Raw genomic sequence first — 23,288 nt, forward strand, 5'->3', positions numbered from 1 at the left:
GCTTTTCTATAAAATTCATGCCCAAGTCTTCACCCTTGTACCAAAAGCGTACCATGTCACGCACCCGTCAAACTACGCCTCATGCATAACCATGTATTTCTACCACTATTATACACCAGAAAATGCGAAACCAATCATTTCCAAGTCTACAACAACTTAACTTAATAGCCTTTTATTCCACTAGTAGAGAAAAGAAAAAGGACGAAAAGAACTTCCCCTTGTCCCCCCTAGAAACACTCTCCTTCGTTGTAGAGACCTTATTGTCGAGGGTGGCAGGGAGGGTGGAGCTTGAGAGGGCAGGCCAACCCTGACCCTACTCCAACGAATAATACTCCTCAATCTCATCCCCATGTTCCCCACTAACAAAATCCATAATATCATCCACCGTCCCCGGCAGATCCTCCGTGTCAACCTCCTTCCCATTATCCTTAATCAACTGAACCATGTCCTCAAACGCCGTCCTCAGCGTCTCTTCCGACCAGATGTAATTGCGGTCCTCGGTTGACATTTCTTCAGCAACACCTTCCCAGTCGATATCGCCTTCTTCCTCATCGCGACGTTCTTGCAGTCTGGCAATGAGGTCGTAGAGGTCGCCCCATTGCATTTTGGACGAGTCGGACACGGTGGGTTTTGAGGAACCGGGGTTGATGGATAACTTTTCTTCAGTCTTTGGAGGAGGGCTGGATTGAGACTTTTCCTCATCGAGAGGCGAGGTCTCGTCCTGCTTCTGGGGCGGCGTGGCATCGCCGTTCGCGTCGGACTGATTGTCGTTCACGTCCGCTGCTGGGCTATGGGGCGGGATGCTCGCTTCATCCACCTCTTCGCCGGAACGCTCCTCATTCTCCTTTTGGGATGTAGCATCACTGTCTGCTTCTAACTGGTCGTCGTCCAAGTTTTCTGCAGGGCCGTTGTGCGTGACATCGAGTTGTTTCTCTCCCTCATCAACCTCCTCGTCATCTTTCTGCGACACAGCATCACCACTGTCCGCTTCTGACTGCTCAGCGTCCACATCTTTTGCTGGACTGTCGGGCGCAGCACGGGGCTGATCGTCTTCGTCCTCAATCGGATCCTCGTCTTCGTCAATATCCCGTGGTTCTTCGTGGCCATCGTCCAGTCGTTGATTTGGAACATTGTTGGGCCTGATGCTAGTTGCGGATGTTGCATCTTCCTCCACATCGTTGCCATTGCTCCCTGCTTGCTCGGACTGGTCTTCCTCTCGGAGCTCCAGATCCTCAACCGATTCCGGTGCCGCCTTTGATTTCCGCCGTCTCTTCGGCTCCTCCGATTCCGTATTGCCATTCTTCCGTGGTCGTCCACGTTTCTTGGACGGCGGCGACGAACGTGTCACGTTTTGATCGCCATTAACCTCCTCGTCATCAGGATCCTCGATTTCATCCCTCATCTTACTCTTCTTCGACTTTTTGGGCTTCTCACCCTCCATACCCTGACTCTTCCCGGACTTTCGACGTTTCTTCTTCGTCGGCGAGCCATTTGTTTGCCTGTTTGCTTGTTCATCTTCGTCCGAATCATCAACGATATCATCTGGCTCAGTCGTACGGAAGTTCATCGACTTCTTGACGACCGAGCTCTCGCCCAGAGAAGGGCGACCACGTTCCTCCGATGGAGGTGCGTCATGGACTTCACCATCGTCCGAGTTATCGATGACCTCCTGCGACTTGTCAACATGTCGTCCTTTAGGTGTCTGACCTCCGCCCTGCAGCGGTCGACCACGTTTCCTAGGCGTCGGGTCGGAAGCAGTAAGTCCAGAAAGAGCGGACTTGTTCTTTCTCGGCTTGTGCTCCACCCGAATGTGTGGTGGAGGGTCGCGTTTCTGCAGGTTCTTCCATTTCGCCACGACCTGTATCCGGCTTCGAGTGTTGTCCATCTCACGACTGACTTGTTGCCAATTGATGTGTTTGATCGTATATTCATCCACGGGCGGCAGTCCTTGTTCGGCACGGTAGTCTTCATCTCTCTGGGCAACTGTCGTGATGGCGTGGATGAAGAGCTCTTCTTCTTCTGGCTCCCAGCGTGAGGATTTCAGCTTGTCGCCGTATTGCAGGTAATCGCGCCATCGGTTTTGGCAGTCGTGCATTGATCGATCGCCCATACCTACTTCGATCACTTTCCACTTGTTTGGGTGTTGCGAATACAGATCTCTGAGTAGCTGGTCCTCCTCATCCGTCCATGCTCCACTCTTAAACATGTGGTATGTTTGCCGGATGTGTCTTCTCATTCTGTCAAAGGAACGTCTCGTGGTAATGTTTTTGATGTCATTCCAGAACTCGGCGCTCTCCCGCGCATTATCCAAATCTTGGGGCGTCCAGTCATTCTTTCCTGATACTTCACCATTGGTACGATTGAGGGCGGGGTCTTGTTTACTCCATTGGATGATCCTTACAAGCTGGGGTATCTCCAATTCCTTCCTATCTTGATAATCCCGGACAGCTCTTCGGATCAGCTCTTCTTCATCTGCAGTGAAATCGCCGGTCGTCCGGAGATCTGGGGGATAGTTCACGGTATGATCCACGCCTGCTAGAGCCCTCTCCGCTGCGGTACCCGTTTGAACATTTTTTCTCTTGTAACTGAACTTGCCACTCTCCCGCCGCGGCGTGGCTTTCTTCGTGGTTGATTTTCTCTTCTTCTTTTGCTCCTTCTTCTCAGACTCGTCGCGACTGCTGTCGTCGGGTGGAAGGTCGCGGTAATCGTCTTCGTCGCTAGAAACAGGCTCCCGCATGATAGTGTCCTCGTCATCGTCGTCGCCCAACGGCTGCCCGGGTGTCCGTACAGCAGTAGCTGAGTTATGAGCCTCGTCGTTGGTCTTGCTTGCTTTCTTCAAACTGCTACGCGGCTTACGGGTAGAAGCCACCTTGGGAGTATTAAGTTGTCCAACACCTCTAGGCTGTGCAGGGCTGTTGGTGGCATCCGTAACTCCAGTATCCATAGCCTCTTTGTCCTGGACGTCACCGTTCTCGCCGTGACCATTCGCGGGACGTGGATCATCGTCGGGAATCTCGTAGATGTTCTTCGACTTCGCGATCGGGGTTCGCGGCTTTTTTATTCGTTTCAGTTTGGTCTTTTCGGTGCTCCGTAATAAGTCGCCGTCTTCATCGTTGCCGTCGTGAGGACCATCTTGGATGAGATCCCTTACTCTAGTCGCGCTCTTGGCGCTACCAATCTTCCGCCGCTTGGGTGTGGGTGTTCCGTTTACAAGTTCCGACGCAGCTTTGCGCGAATGTCCGCCTTCCAAATCTGGTGTATCCTTCAACTCCATGTGCGATCCCGATTTTGCATCGTCGCCTTGTGAAGGCCTGTGTTTAGACGGCGCGCGCGAAGGAGATAGTGCCTTTTCCAGGAGCATGCTTATATCCCTATCGTGGTCAAAGTCGTCTTCCTGCATGTTGTCGCGGCTGAGTCGATCCCGTCTTGTGCGCTTGCTTGTCTTGTATGTGCGCTTGCTTTTCGTGGCGCTGGAAGGGACGATGTTGCTGGATGGAATGACATGGTTGGCAGTGGGCGACGCGGCGGACGTGTGCAGAGACTGTGCAGCAACTTGCGAGTCTGGCACTTGGATGGCAGTCGAACGCATGAGGCCGTTGGTCGTGGAAAGTTCTGGTTCGGGTTGAGAGGCTGGGAAGGGAAACGGAGAGTCGTCTCTCTGAGCTAGCAAGTCCTGAGTCGCAGCCGGAGATAGCGCAGTACTATTCTGACCAGACTTGTGCGCGCCTTTCCGCTTGCGCTTCTTTTGTCTGGGCGACGAGGGGTCGTGGCGGCCGTTGACTTGAGAGAGGGTCATGTTTTCGCGATTGATGCCATCGGCGGCGGCGCGCGTGTCTTCCTCGTCCATGAGCTGCTGCGACGCGGCTACATCATCCATGTTAGGGCCTACAACTCCAATGCGTTAGCCGTGTCCTCGCACAGGAAAACGTGCTTTGGTGGAGCCAAACAGTAGCATCAAAAGCGCGTCAGGCTCGTGTACTTACTAAAGTGGGCCTTGCGCTTGGTGGCGGGGGAAGCTACCATCGAGGTGTTTGCGACGCGACTGGGACTTGGAACAGGCTGCGAGGAGGTCATGCCCATCTTCTTCCTAAGGTCCGTGAAGAGCGCATATCCAGGGTTAGATTCGAGCATTGGTGGTGCCGTGATTCCTCTTATACCACAAACCTGGGTGACAACTCGAGAAAGTGACATGTCGCGTTGCATACGCTTATGGTCCCTGGCTAGTAAAAGTGGGGCCGCACCATCTCCGATCACCGGTTCATCCATACACAGCCGTTCTCCCCGCTCACTCTGCACATGGCTTATCTCGCACTACATCTCTTCGAGGTAGACTCGCGCCATAGGCTTTTGGTATCGCATATGGTGCTCCGAAGATGACGGGCCAACGTCTTCTCTTGACGCCAGGTTCGCAACATCCATTGCACTGTATTATCAAGGTCGAACTATAACAAAGTGCTCTCAACACGACGAGATACGGCTAACCTAGACACGTGGACGATTGGCGAAAAAGCTCATTTGGCTCTTCTATAGGTTTCTCATCTCTGCTCCCTATATCTAACGAGCTCAATCTGCATATGGCTTGCATTTCGAAAGTTGTGAGCGACTAATCGTCATTAGTCACAAGAGCGCACTCAAGCTTCTATTCCCTCCTGCGAGTGGCTCCACTGACATCGTTTCAGGTGCACATTGGAGTCCCTCTGTGCAACTGATGTTCAGATGGGCCACTGGCACTCTGCTCATCCAAAGCATTCGTTCTTCGCTCAGGTGGAGCACTCATACTCCTCTTGGATAGAACTTTAGCATTCCGCTCGACCAGAGTACTGCCCGTTCGCTCGTGTAGGGAATCTGCTCTGCGCTTGAGTGAGATGTTAACGTTTTGCTCAGTTTTGGCAGGCACAAGTTGCTCAGGTGGAGCAAGCGTTATTGTGGCTGGAGTGGTAGGTATGTAACGGGTGATAGTTGAGTGGATTCCATCCATGACAGGTACAAGCGCCTCCAGCCGGCCCTTCAAATCTTTTACTCTTCCAGTACATAACTGGATGATCGTTTCGTTCGTAACCTCGTACTTGGAATCATTGGTCTTCTCCAGTTCATGCAAATTTCGTTCGAAGGTGTTCATGGTGTCGTCGTACAGAATGACCATAGCACGAAGGAGGTCTGGAGATGTGTCAAGGGAAGATCTTGAAGACGAAGAGACGAACTTGTGTCAAGCTTACCAGCCTGTTTGTCATATAAACGCCAGAGGGAACCAAAATAATCTTGGACAACTCCTGATGCCTCGAGCAACATCTTTAGCTCTTTGTGATACTGCTTGAAGCCTCGAGCCCGTTCAAATCTTATACCGCCGCGCATTCCCCGTATAATGATCCGTTTCTTTACCGCTCGCAAAGCGGCCTTTTTATGGTGAATGATGAGATCGGACAGTACAAGAAATACAGCGTCAACAGATCCTGCACTCTCTTGGCTCCCACGTTGGCTTGCAGGTCGGCTTGCAGGTCGGCTCGTAGGCCGGCTCGCACGTTGTTCCACCAAACTGTCAAACGACGCAGCATATTGAGACCAGATCGAAGTATTACCAGCATCTGCGGCAGGTGTTCGCACTTTCGAGAGTTTTGAGCCCATATCTAGCAAGGCATTCAAGGAGGACGACTTCGTGTTGGTACATGCAACGGACAGCTTGCAACTTCATGCGACGTGAGCGGGTTACAGCTGAGGCTGAGGCTCAGCTGAGGCTGCTGACTACACACGTGAGCAGATATCTGCTCGCGATCCTCAGCCTTGCCTGACTAGTTTTTAGGGAACAATCGCACAAGTTCATTAATTCTTCAGTCATGGCGCCACTGGCAAGCGTGCACTATACAGCGCCAGTGCCACGCACAGCATCCGCTTTACCGATGACAACAACCACAGCATCGACTTCGGATCCAGCAGAGTGTCGAAACAAGGACTTGCTCGATTACATCCAAAGATCAATCGATCAAGATGAAGAGTTCCATTTCTTGCGCTTCGAGAAGCTGCAAAGGACCAACCTCGTCGCGTTGCAGATGAAGCTTATTCGCACGAAGGACGCGTTGTCAAAGGCGTCAACTATCTCCGATGATGATCTTGAGAAACTGAGAGCGACTTTGGAGCAATATGGCAAGCATACCCGCATCGCTTCGTATAGTACATTTCTAACCGATGTCAGCTACCGCAATACAAAACTACCACTCCCTGCGAGACAGAAAGAGTCTAACCTTGAACGACGCAGTGAAAAGAGAACTCGTGTTGCAGCGCTACTTTCAATCTCAGGTCAAAGACATAGGTGTATTCAAATCGCACTACTCATACTTCGACGTAACGGATGTCAAGATCGATAGCCTACGAAGCTTACTGATGGAGCGACTACCGGTATGGATGACCTACTCACGCAACGAACGATCAACCCGCAGAAGGGAATATAGAGATGGCAAACCACCAAAGGAAGTTTCCGGTTCTGTTGATCGACTGTGTCGCTTCATCATTGCTGCGATCGGTGGACTCTTCCTTGTTGGACCGATGTTGATCATGGCTATCCGACCGTCGACGGCGAAAAGCCTTATAACGGTGTCGGCATCTGTGTTTCTGTTCGCTGTTCTGTTGACCTTTGGGGTACGAGTGACTAATATTGAGGGGCTTGTATCTACAGCGACATATGCTGCTGTTCTTGTGGTCTTTGTCGGTTCTAGCACTGGCGGTGGCAACGAGGCTGTGAGGCTCGCGAGTAATGGCACGTTAGCGTAGAGATTATTACGTTGCGTGGAATACTGTGGTGCAAACAATGTATCAGTCTCATGGGTCGATTAGTAAATAGGCACTGTGTCGTGCGCCGTTGGACCGGTAGGACAAGCTTTCTGCATGTGAGGTCACTCCTGTAAAGTCCTTTCCTCTTTGTCAGTCAAGGCCACCCCACCAAGCCTCATACTCTCCCGACGACCGAACATTACGCTTCCACATTCTTGGCGCGTCCGCCCCTCACATGATGCTATGAAGTCAATGGCAGGATAACGAGGTGCGCGGCTCTTCGGCGCCGATCAGCCTCGGCAAGTGAAATAGCCAGCCAACCAGCCGAATACCGACGTAGGCCCAGCTCTCCGGAGCACTGGAGCTTGCACATGCCACAGTCTCCCATCTCGCTGTTGCATTTTCTTTCTTCGCAATCACTGTGGGCAGAGTCGCGTAGGTTCTCACTTGCTTCGCACAGCTCTTCTTGGTATCCATACCGGGCCCTGTTATAGTTGTACGAGGTTCTGCGCGCGCACAATCGCTTCATCCTACCCCCGGACCTACGGACGCGACCCCCACCACAGCTTTCTACCATGTCAAACACGACGGACTCGGTGATTGAGAAGCTGCCCAACACGGCAGAGCTCAAGGAAGATGTCAAGGCCGCTTCTAAGTCGTCGCTGCAGTCGCTACGGGCGCTGTTAGCTGGAGGCGTGGGTGGTGTGTTTGCGGTTGTTGTGGGCCACCCGTTCGATCTAGTCAAGGTGCGCATGCAGACGGCAGAGAAGGGTGTATACACGGGCGCCATGGACGTTGTGAGGAAAACGATCGCAAAGGAGGGATTGGCCAGGGGACTGTATGCGGGTGTTTCTGCGCCGCTTGTCGGTGTTACGCCCATGTGTGAGTGCCCTTGAGAAGCAGTGTATGAGGCAGTCGGGTTAGAACGTCTGCTGACATATCCCAGTTGCTGTATCCTTTTGGGGTTACGATCTTGGCAAGCAGCTCGTCTCCAGCGTGTCCAAAGTCGAAAACAACCAGTTCAGCGTCGCACAAGTCTCCGCCGCCGGTTTCTTCAGCGCCATCCCCATGACCATCATCACCGCACCTTTCGAGCGCGTAAAAGTGCTCCTGCAGATCCAGGGACAGAAGAATCTAGCACCTGGCGAGAAGCCCAAGTACTCTGGGGGTATGGACGTTGTCAAGCAATTATACAAGGAGGGCGGCATCAAGTCCGTATACCGTGGCTCTGCCATGACACTGGCGCGTGACGGCCCAGGATCAGCCCTCTACTTTGCCACGTACGAGTACTTCAAGCGCACTCTGACTCCCAAAGACCCTGTTACGGGACAGCCTGGATCGCTGAGCATGGGCGCGGTCATGGTGGCGGGTGGTGCTGCCGGTGTCGCCATGTGGATACCAGTCTTCCCCGTTGACACCATCAAGTCACGGTTACAGAGCGCCGAAGGCAGACCGACAATCAGTGGAACCATCAAAGGCATTCACGCAAGTGGTGGTCTCAAGGCCTTTTTCCCTGGCATTGGACCTGCCATGGCAAGAGCAGTGCCTGCCAACGCAGCTACATTCGCTGGCGTAGAACTTGCGCAGAAGGCTATGACCAAGATGTTCGACCGCGACGGCGAGTAGGGCTCTATCAGCATCGCTAAACCATTTGGTGGAGGCGAAATCATGTGCGACGACGATCAAAGACTTTTCCAAGCTCTTCGTGCGATTTCCCACGGAGGACGCTTTTTCATCTCTTTCATACTCCATGTCTAGTTCATTTCTATGTTGATCGAGCAAAATGGCGATTGACGATGTTGGTGGCATAGCATATGGCGTTGTTCTACGTTTGTACGCCTCCAGCGCTTATGTATAGAGTAGGTAAGGGGCTTCCTAGATGGCGTCTCCTTCGTCCGTCTTCTCGCCAATAGATACTATTTCTACACACGCCCCAACATATGCCGACAGTTCTTTGATGATCCAACAGAGCGGTTCCGAAGCCGGCCATGTGGTCAGTCATAGCAAGGGATGAAGGTGAGGGGCGGCAGAATGCAGATGCATCCGCTGCTCTCCCTGTTCCTCTTCATCCCGAGCAGCAGCAAACCAACAACTACTGTTCTCTCCCAGGGTTATGTCGGAGTGTGGAGTTGTCAAAATGCCGGATACGAATCCGCAATCCCTGACGCGTGCTTTCTTTGTCTCTCTAGTTTAATCCTCCGATGTATCTCGCGACCACACGGCGTCAAGCTGCCTTTAGTTCCTCTTTGTTCCAGCAACATGCTGCTCGTATCCATGATATATGTGTTTCAGAGATCCTTTGCGTACGTCTGTCGATCTCTCTAAAAAGATGGACGGGATATCCTGCTAACGCGCGGGCGGAAAGTGGCTAGTATTGCCCTCCGACGGCCCGGCCATAGTGGTGAGAAATCGGGATATGAGGATGGACACTGGCCAGCCCCCGTCGACTTTAACACTGATTGGACTGAGGTTTGATCCACTGAGACAGCACCCTGTGAATCCTGCTGTTCCTGTTATTCTTTCTGGTCCGGGGCCGAATACTACATCAACGAGGACCATCTTCCTCAACCACCCGTTTGAAAGGTTGAGTCCTATACTGGCATCGAGTCCAAGGATTGTCGAGGTCGATTCCAAGAAACGCTCATCTGTCTACCTGGACGTGAGAGAAATCGACACCATGCACAGCAGATCAATATCTGCTACCGACTTTTTCGACGACTGTTCATCCGAGTCCGACTCCGGAGCCAGCGCAGCCTTACTCGCAAGGACATGTACGGATACTCCCGGAATTGGTCACCGCAGCAAACCTCATACCATAAACAACGACGATAGAAGCGTGCCACGGGGTCGAAGCAGACACCGTCGCACCACCACTGTGCTCTCCAACGTGACGAGCCTACCAGTCAACAGCTCGGACTACAGCGGCTTCAACGAAGAACATACCGCGGGAGTTGTCGTGATGGAAGACGGAGACGCACCAAGCCATGCCTGGAAGATGTCTTTGACGCGTCTCAATAAGGAGAACGTACGGTTGGTGGATGGCAGGTCCCTCAGATCGAGTATCGACTCACCCCGGCATTCCATCTTCAACGGCTACAACAACAGCTCTCTCCCCGTATCTCCAGCATACCCTGCATCAGCCTTGTCCGCCATGTTCTCAGCTAGTGCGACCTCAAGGGATAAGGTGCGTGAGAATGGCGAGGATACACTCACGCCTCTACCGCAGAGTCCTACGTTCCGGAACGGTTATCACCGGAGGAATGCTTCAGATGGTGATAGCAGCTCTGATAGTGTACTTGCAGCTTCTATCGCCAATGCACATGTGAATGCGATGCGTGCACTGGAGGCATTGAGCGCCGATTCAAAAAGTAACGAGAATCTGGAGAGGAGTGGGGGCAAAGGAGTGGAGAAGGTGGAAGCTGGGCGTAGTGATTTGAACTCGGGTACTACGACTAGTTGGCCCAAGTCTGTAACCTCGTTATCTGCGAATCGGCAGATCAAGCTGAGCGCTCTGTCAACGGGAACAGTAACACCCAAACGAGGACAGGAAGCAAGACGCGGCCATGATTGCGCTGCTTCCCCATACGTCAATGAAACGAACCCCTTTGCCACACCCTTGCCAGACACCATCTTATCTTTCCCGGCAATGGACTACACCTGCGATTCCAATCGCCTGCCCAACTTCTCCCTCCCTGCTTTCAATCCTAGTATTCGTAGTGCAGAAGACTATGCTAGGTTGGACTCAGCCTGTACCAGTAATTTCCCCGAGGAAGTTGCAAGTTACCTGCCCAGCAAGCCCGAAACTGCTTACAACGCTCGAAAAGGCAAGCATGTACTCGGTCTCGTGACGACGAGTGTGGAGGGCTTGGACTTGAGGAGTCGAAGAGAGAGGAATGAGAGTGTGCAGGGCTTGATACGGAGTCAGGCCGAGCCAGGTGATGGGAAAGGGAGGAAACATAGCAGTGCGAGGCAGAGCGCAGGCAATTTGGTTATCTGGGTCGGGATGAAGCGGTGGACGTGGAAGATGCGCAGTGAGCCGGACAGAGGGAGGGGAGGCAACAATGAGCTTGGACAGGCGAACTTGGAGGAGATTGTTCTACCGAGCAAGCCCTTGGACAGCGATGCTGATGATGAGAAGCAGGGATATCGCTATCGATATCCGAGGCTTAACAGCGCTGACACCGACTTTGACGATACGGTTTTTGCGGAAAGACTACGATCGGCCAACCGCCAGTTACTTGGGCAATCTTTCGGCTTCAGCGCTAAGACGCTGCGTGGTATACGATTTGGCAGGCGCAATGTCTGTTGTATCCCTAGTATCCACCACACCGGACACGAACGGAGAGGAAGCGCAGATAAACAAACAACATCCTCGGCGCAGCTACCTCACCCCTCGGAGACCCATCTACTCGCTTTGTACAGGAATCCTGCTATCGGTTTCAAAAAGTACATGGTGGCTACGTGGGCGAGAAGGATCGCTGTGTCTTCTGCGTCGCCGAAAGAAGCGCATGTACCAACCCTGGAATTGGTGTATATGGTCTCACCGACGAGAGTTGTTGTTGTCATGACCGGCTTGCTCAGTATTAGTGTCGCAGCGGCGCTGGCTTGGGTGTTTTTGGGTCATGTTGGGTATGGGGAGGAGACGGCAGGACCGGGTCAGCGGGTGGGAAGTGGTATGGCGATTGGTATTCTGGTGCTGTTAGTTGAGACGTGTGGGTTTTGGGCTTGGGTTGCGTTTTCATAGAACAGGCGAGACATTGGTCGCATGAGAAAGTATGAATGAGACGGTGGTATTCGTGCACGTCTCGGTGTCGTTTTTTAGGAAGGATGAAATAGAGTTTGATGGATCAGATATGGTAATCAGAATTAGAAGAACAAGAGCAGGCATAGGCTGCACTACCACTTCTGTCCTCTTCCATTTGATGTCCTCCAACTCATCAGAATCAATAACCCATGCCTGCTCTCCCCACCGCTCGCTCAATCTCTTCCAACATAGTCTGCGCTCCCTGCGCACCCCTCGGTGTTCCTCGCGGAAACTTGTATCTTCCATCCACCCCACCAGGCGGATCGACAAGCTTGCCCTGCGAAGAACCAGTGAAAAGCGGTATCTGGCCATCGTAGACACGAATCGGGCTCAGCCTCTCCAGGGACCGCGAGTCGAGATCATCGAACAGCTGGCTGAGAACACGCGCGTAGGCTCTTGTGAAGCCCATGTACGGCGCCCCTCCGCGATAAGGCATGTTGGCCGGGTCCTCGCCGTCCAGTACAGTGACCCACGGCTCCAGATCCAGGTTCGGGACTTTGCCGCGAGCAAAGTCTGGCGCATTCAGCAACGAAGCCAGTGCAGCTTCGTCGACGACAATGCACACATTGCGCCGGACGTCCGACGGCCACTCTTCGTCGTCATCGTCGTCTTCGTTTCTCTCTCGGCCAACAAAATCTGCGATCCACTGATTGAACGCCTTGCGCACCGAGGCATAGTCAGCTCCGCGCAGAAGAGCACTATCCGAGATGACGGGTAGCGCGAACGTGTCGGGATCCATCTCAGCCCCGCTATCCGACGGAGTAGCGTAGTCTTGTAGCTTCTTCAGGGCGGCAGCCCACTGTGCATCGTCGTTGTCATTGGCGTAGGCGGTGCGCACAACGACAAAGCCCCATTGGTGGGTGAGACCTTCCATTGCGCTGCGGAACTGCGCTGAAAGGCCACTGAGATCTCGAGGTTGTGATTGCTCCGCCATTCTGAAGCTGGCCGTAGTGGATGAAAGGTGAGAGCGTGGAGCAATCTCAGTTGTCGAGGCGGGGGCGGGGCAGTTGGAAGGAGGCCTAATTATTGGCCGGTGCAGACGAAATTGGTGTTCAAGTCAAGAGCATCCGAGACGTTCTCTGGCATATCTTTGTTATTTATCCATTAATAACCTTCGGCGTCTATTGTGTCGAAATGAGGCAGGTGCAACTTCGAAATGAAATGCCAAGCCAATTGCAACGAAACCCACTCAGAGGCTGAAGATGCAAACACGCTAGAGTGACACAAGCTAATTAGAATGGGCTACAAAAGGCTGGATCGAACTCATGGGCACGGAGTACAGTGCCAGGATGAGTTTAGTGTAGGATATCGGAGCCGTGAAGGAACAGTCTCAATAAAATTTACTCTACAGGGGCTGACAAATGACTACCACTACCACAGATTCGTAGTGTCAATGGAAATTTCCCCATTGGTAATACCGAGCGTCTCCAAGCGGTCAAGATGCTGATTGACCTGTAGCGCTCTCGCCTGATATGTTTGATCGTTGGGATTGTTCAATGGGCTCCATGCTCGGCGCATATCCGCAATGGCACCGCGCACCCATGAACGCGTATTCGACGCCATATCTTCCAGGTGTTCTCTGAACCATGTGTCCCAGCAGTCGCGTATGTTGATGCCAGCGTTGGGGTGCCCAAAGTTGTATCCATCAGATGCTCGCTGGAACTCTTCTCGGAGTACTCTGTTGATGCCTATGAGTTTGGGTCGGACGTACGGATGATTCAGATAGTTGAATACTGCAATGGCCTTGATACTGTCAGTACATTGATCGTTGTAGTGGCCTGCCGTACTCACATCTCGGATGGACTGTAGCGCTTCCCGAGGCTCGCTGCTGGCGAGCATTAATAGCCAACTGGCATCACTGATGGGATCCAGGTATCTCCATATCTACGGCAGCATGGTCAGTCTAAGTCTCACCCATGGATACCTCCATGTCGGCTACATACCCTAGCTTTCATCCCGTTCAGGTTCGTACGCAGCAAGACGAAGTTCACTGTGTTCAGCTCACTACCGAGCGCGTCCATGATACGCTCACTGGGAACTGGACTCATGAATCCACCAGGCAAAGATGGACCGCTCGCAATGGGGTTGTTGAAGCCGTTGATGAAGAAGTCGCATGGAACTTTACACCTTCTGTCGCCCGGTGCATCGGTGAAAAACAGAGCCATTGTCTGTATCTCGATAATGTGTTCAGCTGTGCGAGATCAAGGGTCAGCGATGATGATCATCCAAGAGGAACTACATCTATAGCATGCAGAAAGAGTGAGTATCGACTTACTGGCATAGTATTCGCCATCGGGCAACTGGGAAACTCTGAGGTTAGTCATGGAGCAGTGGTCCTCGAACATATGTGTCAGGGCATTGTCGTAGATGGGATTATTGTTGTCCCACTGGCCAGCGCTAGTCCACGGCCTCTTCCTCCACTTGATCTTCTTGCCGTTGGGGTTCGCCGAGTCTACACACTCAAACTCAACGTCCATGTTATCGCGCTTCTCAAGAGCGCCTTGATGTTCTGCAGGAGATGTGTCGAGAGTGTCTCGCGCCTTCACAGACCCAAATCCCATGCCACGCTTATCTGAGGCGCCAGGCGCATCTTCATCAAAGGAGTCGAAGCAAAGCCCATCTATCCCGCACATGTCGGCGTCACAGATGACGACGGTAACTTGTGTCCGCCGGATCAGAGCGTCGGTGACATCGAGCTCGCAAGCGAAGCGCTCTGCAGTGATCTCTGGGCCCTCAAGGTCAAAGGCAGGATAGCGAGACTTGTCAGTAAGAAATGACTTCATGGGTACTGTCTGCATTCCCTCATGCTTGGTTTTGATGTAGTCGTCCCAAGCACTGTTATAAGCCTTGCTCATGTCGGTCGGCGTCTGGTATATGGCTGAGAGGATTAGTATCAGCAGCTGCAGGACTCGTTCAGCGTTGGTCATGCCATTGCCGCCAATGGGTGTTTGCTGCCGAGTGAGGAGTTGAGATTTGTCTTCGCGGCTTATGAGGCCTCGTTCCAGGAGATAACGTCGTTGAAGAGACCCCGTTCCCCGAGGACAAGTTGGACTCTCAACCCAAGCCTTCATGGCATCGCGATACTTCTGTATCTCATCTGACGGACGCGTCTCGGTGTCGTAGTTGTCCGCATCACAGCAGTACGCTCGAGCACCACTAGTCTTGCAGTCGTCGCCCCAACCGTCCATGGCTACTCGTGTTTTGCCTTCGGGGCAGTTGGGATAGCATCGGGCTCCTGCGGAACCCCATCCGAGCGACTTTTCCCATTTACAGTTGCTCCATTTGCGGCTATTCGTCTTCGTGTCGCAGCAGTACTTGCGCTCTTGGACCTGCCAAGTACTTGCTTCCCAGCCCGCAGAACGCATGTTGCAAATGGCACCACCACTGCCTGTTGCTGAGACAACTAGTTCCGTCGGCCATGCTGAGCCAGCAAACGTGCACTTGCCCGAATCGCACATTGGCGCGTCTGACCACTCGCAGCCCTCATAGAGCTCCATGGCGCGCAGTGGCTTCTTATCCGAGTCCGAGGTGGTGCAGCAGGCGGCCTGGTAGCCCGAGTCGCAATAGTTCGAGTTGGAACCAACTTCCTGGGTACCGTCCGGACATTTTGAATCGCATTTACCGCCGCGTTTGGGAAGTGTGTACCAACCGCACGTTGGAAGCGTCTCGGACGACGGGCAACAGAGGCGATGGATACCCGCGCCGTCACACCCAGAGTTATCGAACATCCATTCGTCTGTACGTGCATGCTCATCACTGCGCTTCATAAGCTGCCAGCCCGAGGGGCAGCCTCCATCCATACAATTTGTCCATTTGCACTGGGGATGCGGAATCTTGACTTCCTGTTCAGGGCCTTCCGTACTAGGCAGGAGAAGGATCTTGCGATTGGCCGCTGCTGCCAGGGCTTTCGTGTATTTTGCCTCTTTGGTGTCATGACTGATGGCCCATACCATAACGCCGCCCAAGCAGCGCTTGCGGGCGAACTTGGTTTTTAATTTGAACGTGTCCGCATCGTCGTAGGTCAGCCACTGATCATCCCAGTGAAGCATCTTCACAGTCTCCTTCTCCCATAACTTGGGCACAAGACTCTTTTTCTTAACGATGTCGTCGATTTCAGAGTTGAGCAAGATACCAGCCTCGTTACTGCAAGGACCCTTCTTGGAACCCGATGCGTATTGGCACTGGGGTTCAATGCAGCTTCGGTCTTTGAGCGTGTAAGCTCGCGCGTAGAATGCGAGACCCAGAACTACCATGTTTGGATCCACTTTGTTCCTCCAAAGGAGATCAAGAGCGGCATCGATCTCGGTGATATTGGTATGAGGGTTGAGATATTCGCCGGTCCACTTGTTGCCTGGATGAGACGTTAGAAGAGAGTAGATCAAATAGAATAGAGGTTCATGCCTTTATCCCACGTGCCGTGCAAATCATATGACATGATGTTGAAGAAGTCTACCGATTTCTTCAGCTTGACGAGGTCGAAGTGTTGGAGGTACCAGAAGGATGCCGGGAGTGTGATAGACAGCCCACCGCGGCCCGCTGTCTGCTGAAGTTCCTTTGATAAGTTTTCCATGAATTGAGGAAAGTTTTTGAAGTCCTCGGGTCTGCCACTGCGATCCGGAGCCTCGGGATATTCCCAATCGAGATCAACGCCATCCATGTCGTACTTGTTCAGAAAGGCAATCAGCGACTTGATAAACTTCTTCTGATTTGCTTCTGACCGTGCAATGTCAGAGAATACAGTAGCAGTAGGACCCGGATCGTTAAATGTCCAGCCACCAATGGCGATGTAGATGCGGAGTGTGGGGTCGTCTTTCTTGAGCGCTGTCAAGCGCTTGTAAAGTGGTATATCCTCAGGTGTCGCGGGAAGAACTTCGAATGTCTGGGGATCGATCGTGGCAAAGGCAAAGTTGATGATTGAGTAGACGCCACGAGGAATCTGCTCAGGAAAGAAGGCGTTGCACGGCCTTCGGGCACCCCATCCTTCATAGTAGCCAACCACCCTATTAAGGGTTCCATCTTCATCACAAGTCTCTCGTTTGACTTGCTTATTGCCACACTGAAAGTATGCTAGTGAGCTCGATGCTTTGGAGGAGGTAGGGGAATGGCAACTGTCACTTACAAAGTCTTTCGTTGTTCCGCAAAACCCCTGAGAGATATTTTGTCAGTACTTACAAACACCCGGCTCAAAGGAACTTGTATACCGAAACTGACTTACAAATTTTGAACAGCACACGTTGAGAGGGCATGTGGATCTCTTGGCCCATTCTGAACCGAATCCGGGATCACAGTCAGACTTGCGGTCGCAGCCAGAGACGCAAACATCCGATGCACAAAAGTCCGGTCCGAAACCACAATGGCCAAATTTGGAGCTGATTTCATTGGTCAGCTGATACTTGAAGATTAGAGTGGAAAAGTTAAGGTTGTCAGCTTCTCACATTGACCGACGTGTAAGCTGTCATAAAACTCGCATAGAACATGTGACTTACCAGCATCCAACTTCACAGGGGCTTGAAGCACTACACGTTTGTGCATAGGAGAATGGGAGAGATGTCAAGAGAAGACTAAGAAGACAGAAAAGAATGAACGTAGTCGAAGCCATGACTACAGCGGTGATCTGACAAAAGAGTGTTGTGTCTTCTCCTGGTCGCAGAGGGAAATGCCAAAGAAATAAAGAGGTTCGAGTTCAGACGTCTTAGTCTATTGATGTTCTCAGAAGCCGTTAGACCCACCTCGACAAAACACCTGACAGCAAGCCTTTGGCCTAGAAAACTAGTTCCAGTGAAATCTATCGTTAACAAGGGTGATAGAGTGCAAGGCGTTCACCCAATTAACCAGAAGGTTGCACTACACTGGAAAAGTTGATTGAAGTTCTCGGTTTCTCCTGATGACTGCAGAATTCCGGCCGGAGATGGGCCTGGAGTTGACTCGCATCATGAACATTGCACTAATCACAATCACCGGAGAAATGAGTTCATTCTCAAGAGTCCGCGAAGAGGGGAAATGACAATACTTGGCAGTGAGAAACAAATCTACTCATGTATCCCCAATCCTTCTTCTAGCCACGAACGGGCAATGGAGGTTCTATTTGGGAGGCCTTACGGTGGCGGGTCTCACATTGACTTTTGATAAGGCTGTGAAAAAGCCTGCCGTGTCGGCTTAACTCTGTATAAGGCGTTCCAGTCTAACGGCGCGTGATGTACGTCCTGCAGGGGAGCTTCGCTTAGTGTGCGGGCCATGTTCGCAGGATGTAGATGGCGGCCCGAAGACTATATGACCCGTGATCATCCCGCAAATGGCTGGACCCTGATTGTCATTAACAACCTGCCTAAAGCAGTATGATGGCCGTCCGGGAACTCGGATTAATCGCAGGGTCTAGCTCAATTTGTGGCAACATTAATTCGCATCGCTCTGCCCCACACGCCGGAAATACAGGCGGCCTAACGCAGGAACCATTTCCTTGGGGGCCTACAATATCGTACCTGCATTTCATCTAATCTTGCCCAGACGCAGCCTCCCGTCAGGGTCTACTTGGCGGATGTGGTGGGCTGTTTGATCTGACCAATGGATGGACCAGCCGGTACATGGCAGATGATTTTTGGAAGTGCTCGTTGAGTTGTAGAGCTTACGGCGAATTCGCTGCCCTTTCTCGCTCGACTATCCTTAATGCCACGATCTGCTGTTGCATGCTGGCGAACATCAAGTTGTCTATTCCTTCATCCTTCCAAGCTCTCCTTCAACTTGTCTGTCTTTAACTATGGCGCCTCATTCTAGGCTGCCGTTCGTCTTCAACACCCTCTTTACCATCTTTCTTCTACCATCACTGGTGACTCTCGTTTTTGGCCATGGGATCAATCACGCCGAAGCCCATCGCCAGATGAAAAACATCAGACAAGCAGAAGCAAACAGTGTCCACGTTCCAGTAAATGGAACGACTGAACCACGCCTGGGTAACTCGACTTCGGGGGATGCTGCTACTCTTGTTGCTGCTGCTCTAGATGCTCTTGCAGTACGCAACAGGTTGCGCCTAGACAATCCGAGGTTCAACAGTTATGAAGTCTTACCAGCCGATATCCCGAGCGCGAACAAACCCACAGGTGACAACACTGTCCCCTCGATATTGGAATTTGCCAACGTCACATCTAACAGCACTTTGACAAAACGAGCGCTCAACTCGACAGGCCCAATTAGCGAAGAAGCCAATCCCGACGGTGGTTACAAATACAGTGTGCCAGCAGAGCTTGTAGAAGCCGCTCGTATCCTCGCTGAGTCGACACCGCAACATGTTTCGACCGGCAATCAGAGCGACGTCGCCTCGAAGATCAAGGCTAAGTATGCCCTGAAAGTCAACGATACTAATGCGATGCCTGCCTCTTTCGCCATGACGGAAATGCCATCCATACTTCCTGTTTCTTCTAATGGCACGACTTCTCTTGAGTCTGGTGGTCTAAAGAAACGAGCGTCCAAGTATTGGATGGCCAACATGCAACAGCTAGGCTCTAGCCCCTTCGCACCCAAGGATTACAAGGTAACTATTCGCGCCATAGCCACCTCTAGTCTTACGTTGACAAGATGCAATACAGGTTTGGAGAGACGTGCGCGACTATGGTGCAAAAGGTTCGTTTCCAGCTCTCTGGCCCCCAGGAACTTACAGTTGAATGATCACTAATACTGAGTCTTTTCCAATCAGGTGATGGAGTCACCGACGACACGGGTAAGTCAAAGCTATCATCGAACTCTCGTCATGCATTCATGCTTACTCCTTTGCTCATCAGCTGCCATCAATCGCGCCATCTCTGATGGCAATAGATGTGGTGCCAACTGTGGCTCGAGCACTATCCACCCAGCTGTCGTCTTCTTCCCCGCAGGAACATACCTCGTCAGCAGTTCAATCATTCAATATTACAACACACAGCTACTAGGCGATGTATGTCTCAAGCAACCATTCTGCGGCAAGTCATTTTGACTGATGGATGTCTTCTAGCCAATTGATGTTCCGACTATCTTGGCTGCTTCGAGTTTTGTTGGCCTCGGTGTCATTACCTCCAACCAGTACATTGGACCAGGTCCTACTGACGAATGGTGAGTGCTAAATCGGGTTCTGAGTTGACGTCATTCTCTGACTTCAGTCCATTCTAGGTATGTTAATCAGAACAACTTCCTGCGAAGTGTGAAGAATTTCAAGATGGACATCACGCAAACACGCTGGGATGCGTACGTATGTGCAATTCACTGGCAAGTTGCTCAGGGTACCTCCTTGGAGAACATTGAGATGCACATGTCTTTCGATGAGAATACTACACAGCAGGTGAGTTGTGCGGCAGGCTTGAGATGCACATCGTCACTGTTTTCATCCATTACTGACGTCCTGCAAAGGGAATATATATGGAAAATGGTAGCGGAGGCTTCATGAGTGACCTGACCTTCGTTGGCGGAAACTTCGGGTGAGTGGCATCCCTACTTATGTTCCACTTTTGACTGATGCATCAAACTACTAGCGCCTACTTTGGAAACCAGCAATTTACAACAAGCCATCTGGTGTTCGTCAACTGCAAAACCGCTGTGCAAGTACACTGGGACTGGGCATGGACGATGCAAGACATTGTTGTCGAGTCATGCAAAACAGGTATTGTGATAGTAGGAGGTGTAAGTGCCAACCACTTCAGTTCCCAAACAACTCCAATACTGATACTGACGTAACCCAGGCTGGGGGTGTCGGAAGCACAGGTCAAGCTGTGGGGTCTCTTGTCCTTGTCGACGCTGTGATCGCCAACACGCCTACCGGAATCATCACCACACTGTTCAAGGAGAACTCCACATCTCTTCTTCTTCAAAACGTAGGTTTCTTCAATACGAAGACCGCGGTATACGAAGAAGCTGCAAAGAAAGATCTTCTGGCTGGCGGTAACGAAGTGAAGGTTGAGTCTTGGGGATTCGGTATGCTCAACACGCCTGATGGTTCAACTTTTGTCAACGGCCAGAATATCCCCGCCGTCAAGCGACCAGACATACTCCTTAGCCCAGACATGGCATATGCCGGCCCCAACCTCTACACAAGAAGGCGACCAAAGTACCTCGACATCGGCTCCACTCAAGTACTCAACGTGAAAGCTCTTGGGGCCAAAGGTGACGGCAAGACGGACGACACTAACACCTTGAACGGTATCTTGGACTTGGCTTCCAGAACTTCGTCTGTAGTGTACATTCCGTTTGGAGTTTACATCGTCAAAGACACCCTCAAGATCCCGACAGGTTCGCGAATCGTCGGCCAAGCATGGGCACAGATTATGGGAACAGGAGCAAACTTTGAGGATGCTTCGAAGCCCAGGCCTGTAGTCATGGTTGGTTACAGAGGCGAGGTAGGTAGCGTCGAAATCCAGGACATGCTTTTTACTGTTTCAGGACCCACGGCCGGCGCTGTGGTAGTGGAGTGGAATACGCGCGAGTCCAGCCAGGGCTCAGCTGGTTTGTGGGGTGAGCATCGTAGATGTCCTCTAAGTTCTCCTTGTGAGCTAACCTGTATTTCAGATTCGCACATCCGTGTTGGAGGAGCGATAGGATCGAAGCTGCAGAAGAACGACTGCCCTAAGTTGACCGGCACTATCAACAAAAACTGCATCGCGGCTTCCATGCTCCTGCACCTGACGCCTCAGTCATCCGCATACGTAGAAAATTCGTGGATCTGGACGGCCGACCACGACTTGGATATTGTTTCGCAGGATCAAATCGACATTTATGTCGCCCGGGGTGTTCTGGTCGAGTCTCAGGGCCCGACTTGGCTTTACGGGACAACTTCCGAGCACAATGTTCTATACCAATACCAATTCTCCAACGCCAAGAACATTCTAATGGCTATGATTCAAACGGAATCCCCATACTTCCAGGATGTTCCTAGAGCCCCGGCGCCATTTCAGCTTGGCGGCTTCAGCAACGATCCTTCGTTCTACGACTGCTCTAGTAGCTCATCCAAGTGTGCCGTATCGTGGGGCGTACGCATCATTGACTCTGAGCAGGTACACGTCTTAGGTGCCGGTATGTTTTTTGCAAAATCTGCTTGTTATATAGTGAGCAAGGCTGACCTTACTCCAACTAGGTCTTTACAGTTGGTTCTCCAGGTATTCACAAGACTGTCTCAAGACAGAAGACTGTCAAGATCGCGTCTTTGAGATTGACCAGAGCACCAACGTCTGGATCTACAATCTCTGCACCAAGGCTGTTCGCGAGATGGTCAGTCCCGTCAAGAGCAAGGCTACCATGGCCAAAGACAACCAAAACGGATTTCTCTCTTCCATCCTTGCCTGGGTGCGCAACGGTACCATCGGAGAGCGCGATTTCCCCGGATTCACCCTGTACAATGCGACTCAAGACGAGGACATGCTCGATGGTCTTTCTGAGGGATGCAAGACGGCATTGACAGGAATCATCAAGTGTGACTACTACGCTACACGCTTTCGCGAGCTGCGATACCGAGGCGCTTTGGAAAGCAAAAATCTGACGGATTCAGTCTGCGACAAGGGCTGCGGCCGATCGCTCAAAGCTTGGTTCGACACTGTAACTTTAGCTTGCGCAGGGGCTAAAGTGAACGACGCCATCCCTAATCGCTCTGGTGGCATCGTTTGGGCAGGTTGGAACGAGACGTGCCAGGTGGACTCTGGTTCGGAACAATACTGCGGAGGTGAGTCGTCCCTGCACTTACACCCTGACGTACATCACGGTCTAACTTTCCGATCCTAGATGTCATGAACAACTTCAAGACGGTGTACGACATCAAGGATATGCCGCGAAATGAGCTGTGTTCATACTGTCACGTAGAGAGGCTCCGAATGATGCAGTCAAGTGCCTACTCGACCTACGACGAGGATTGGCAAACGGACTTGAAGTACGTCTACTCAACCTGCGGCCTGAGTGGACCCACTGCAGTTCCTTCGCCTCTCGTGGTAGTTGAGCCTGAGGCGCCCGGTCTCTGCATATCGGATCAGGTCTACACAGCTAAATCGGGAGACACATGCGACTCGATTGCGCTCGCAAACAGCGTCGCATCGGCAGCGCTGAAAATGGCCAACTCGAAGCTATACGGATGCAACGACATAAAAGCAGGCGAGGAACTCTGTCTCCCTCTGACTTGTCCCAAACTGTACACCCTCCAAAAGGACGACTCGTGCGTTTCCATCGAGATGGCCCAGAACCTGACGCTGGGCGATGTCAGACGCTACAACCCGTGGCTGAACCTCGACTGTCCAAACCTCCACGTCGCAACGCCTGTGTTGGGGAGTGTCCTCTGTCTGGGGCCACAGGGCGCCAATGTCACCACAACCGCCACGCTCCCCAGTGGCCCCACAGCAGCACCCGCGCCAGGTGACGGGTACACAGATGTCCCCGTCGATCCGCCCAAGGGCGCAACTGTTGCTGAGGGTACTACACTGCGCTGCGGACGATGGTTCGTGGTTACCGATGCGGAGCAGACATGCACGAGCATGTGTGTCCAAAATGGCATCACGTCGGAGCTGTTTTTGGCGGCCAATCCGTCCCTCAAAGCAGCGGATTGCTCGGCCTCGCTCGAGATGAGCAAGGCGTATTGTGTCGGGCCCGTCTGGCAATGGCAATCCGATCCTATTACGAGTATGCCGGAGCTGACTTCGACTGCTGTGCCGCAGCAGACTCGATCCGCTAGTGGTATCTAGATAGTGTCTTTCCTTGTAGAAGATATGCTCACCAACCACCTCCA

General features: G+C 52.2%; 8 protein-coding genes across 8 annotated transcripts; 4 read left to right on the forward strand and 4 right to left on the reverse strand.

The window, feature by feature from the left end:
- Positions 1-313: 313 nt before the first annotated feature.
- GT037_008874 (uncharacterized protein) lies at positions 314-4,191 on the reverse strand (the record flags this gene model as incomplete). Its single annotated transcript, XM_038933921.1, has 2 exons — positions 314-3,891; positions 3,984-4,191. 2 exons carry the CDS (start codon positions 4,189-4,191, stop codon positions 314-316), a joined length of 3,786 nt encoding a protein of 1,261 aa, XP_038783266.1.
- Positions 4,192-4,675: 484 nt separating this feature from the next.
- GT037_008875 (uncharacterized protein) lies at positions 4,676-5,352 on the reverse strand (the record flags this gene model as incomplete). The annotated part of the gene is made up of 2 exons (XM_038933922.1): positions 4,676-5,157; positions 5,217-5,352. The coding sequence occupies 2 exons, from the start codon at positions 5,350-5,352 to the stop codon at positions 4,676-4,678; spliced, it is 618 nt and encodes a 205-aa protein (XP_038783267.1).
- Positions 5,353-5,831: 479 nt separating this feature from the next.
- On the forward strand, positions 5,832-6,762 carry GT037_008876 (vit family domain-containing protein; the record flags this gene model as incomplete). Its single annotated transcript, XM_038933923.1, has 2 exons — positions 5,832-6,165; positions 6,188-6,762. 2 exons carry the CDS (start codon positions 5,832-5,834, stop codon positions 6,760-6,762), a joined length of 909 nt encoding a protein of 302 aa, XP_038783268.1.
- A 575-nt stretch (positions 6,763-7,337) lies between these two features.
- Positions 7,338-8,388, forward strand: GT037_008877 (mitochondrial carrier; the record flags this gene model as incomplete). The annotated part of the gene is made up of 2 exons (XM_038933924.1): positions 7,338-7,644; positions 7,709-8,388. The coding sequence occupies 2 exons, from the start codon at positions 7,338-7,340 to the stop codon at positions 8,386-8,388; spliced, it is 987 nt and encodes a 328-aa protein (XP_038783269.1).
- Positions 8,389-9,184: 796 nt separating this feature from the next.
- On the forward strand, positions 9,185-11,506 carry GT037_008878 (uncharacterized protein; the record flags this gene model as incomplete). Its single annotated transcript, XM_038933925.1, has 1 exon — positions 9,185-11,506. The coding sequence occupies one exon, from the start codon at positions 9,185-9,187 to the stop codon at positions 11,504-11,506; it is 2,322 nt and encodes a 773-aa protein (XP_038783270.1).
- A 199-nt stretch (positions 11,507-11,705) lies between these two features.
- Positions 11,706-12,500, reverse strand: GT037_008879 (uncharacterized protein; the record flags this gene model as incomplete). Its single annotated transcript, XM_038933926.1, has 1 exon — positions 11,706-12,500. The coding sequence occupies one exon, from the start codon at positions 12,498-12,500 to the stop codon at positions 11,706-11,708; it is 795 nt and encodes a 264-aa protein (XP_038783271.1).
- A 437-nt stretch (positions 12,501-12,937) lies between these two features.
- Positions 12,938-16,830, reverse strand: GT037_008880 (glycoside hydrolase family 18; the record flags this gene model as incomplete). Its single annotated transcript, XM_038933927.1, has 7 exons — positions 12,938-13,309; positions 13,358-13,450; positions 13,510-13,757; positions 13,842-15,917; positions 16,094-16,633; positions 16,686-16,712; positions 16,782-16,830. 7 exons carry the CDS (start codon positions 16,828-16,830, stop codon positions 12,938-12,940), a joined length of 3,405 nt encoding a protein of 1,134 aa, XP_038783272.1.
- Positions 16,831-18,320: 1,490 nt separating this feature from the next.
- On the forward strand, positions 18,321-23,244 carry GT037_008881 (uncharacterized protein; the record flags this gene model as incomplete). The annotated part of the gene is made up of 12 exons (XM_038933928.1): positions 18,321-19,091; positions 19,147-19,180; positions 19,254-19,277; positions 19,339-19,490; positions 19,548-19,645; positions 19,703-19,871; positions 19,940-20,007; positions 20,062-20,209; positions 20,269-21,037; positions 21,092-21,595; positions 21,657-22,238; positions 22,298-23,244. The coding sequence occupies 12 exons, from the start codon at positions 18,321-18,323 to the stop codon at positions 23,242-23,244; spliced, it is 4,266 nt and encodes a 1,421-aa protein (XP_038783273.1).
- Between the last annotated feature and the right edge of the window lie 44 nt (positions 23,245-23,288).

This window comes from Alternaria burnsii (assembly GCF_013036055.1).
Source record: "Alternaria burnsii strain CBS107.38 chromosome Unknown 697, whole genome shotgun sequence".
NCBI lineage: Eukaryota > Fungi > Ascomycota > Dothideomycetes > Pleosporales > Pleosporaceae > Alternaria > Alternaria burnsii.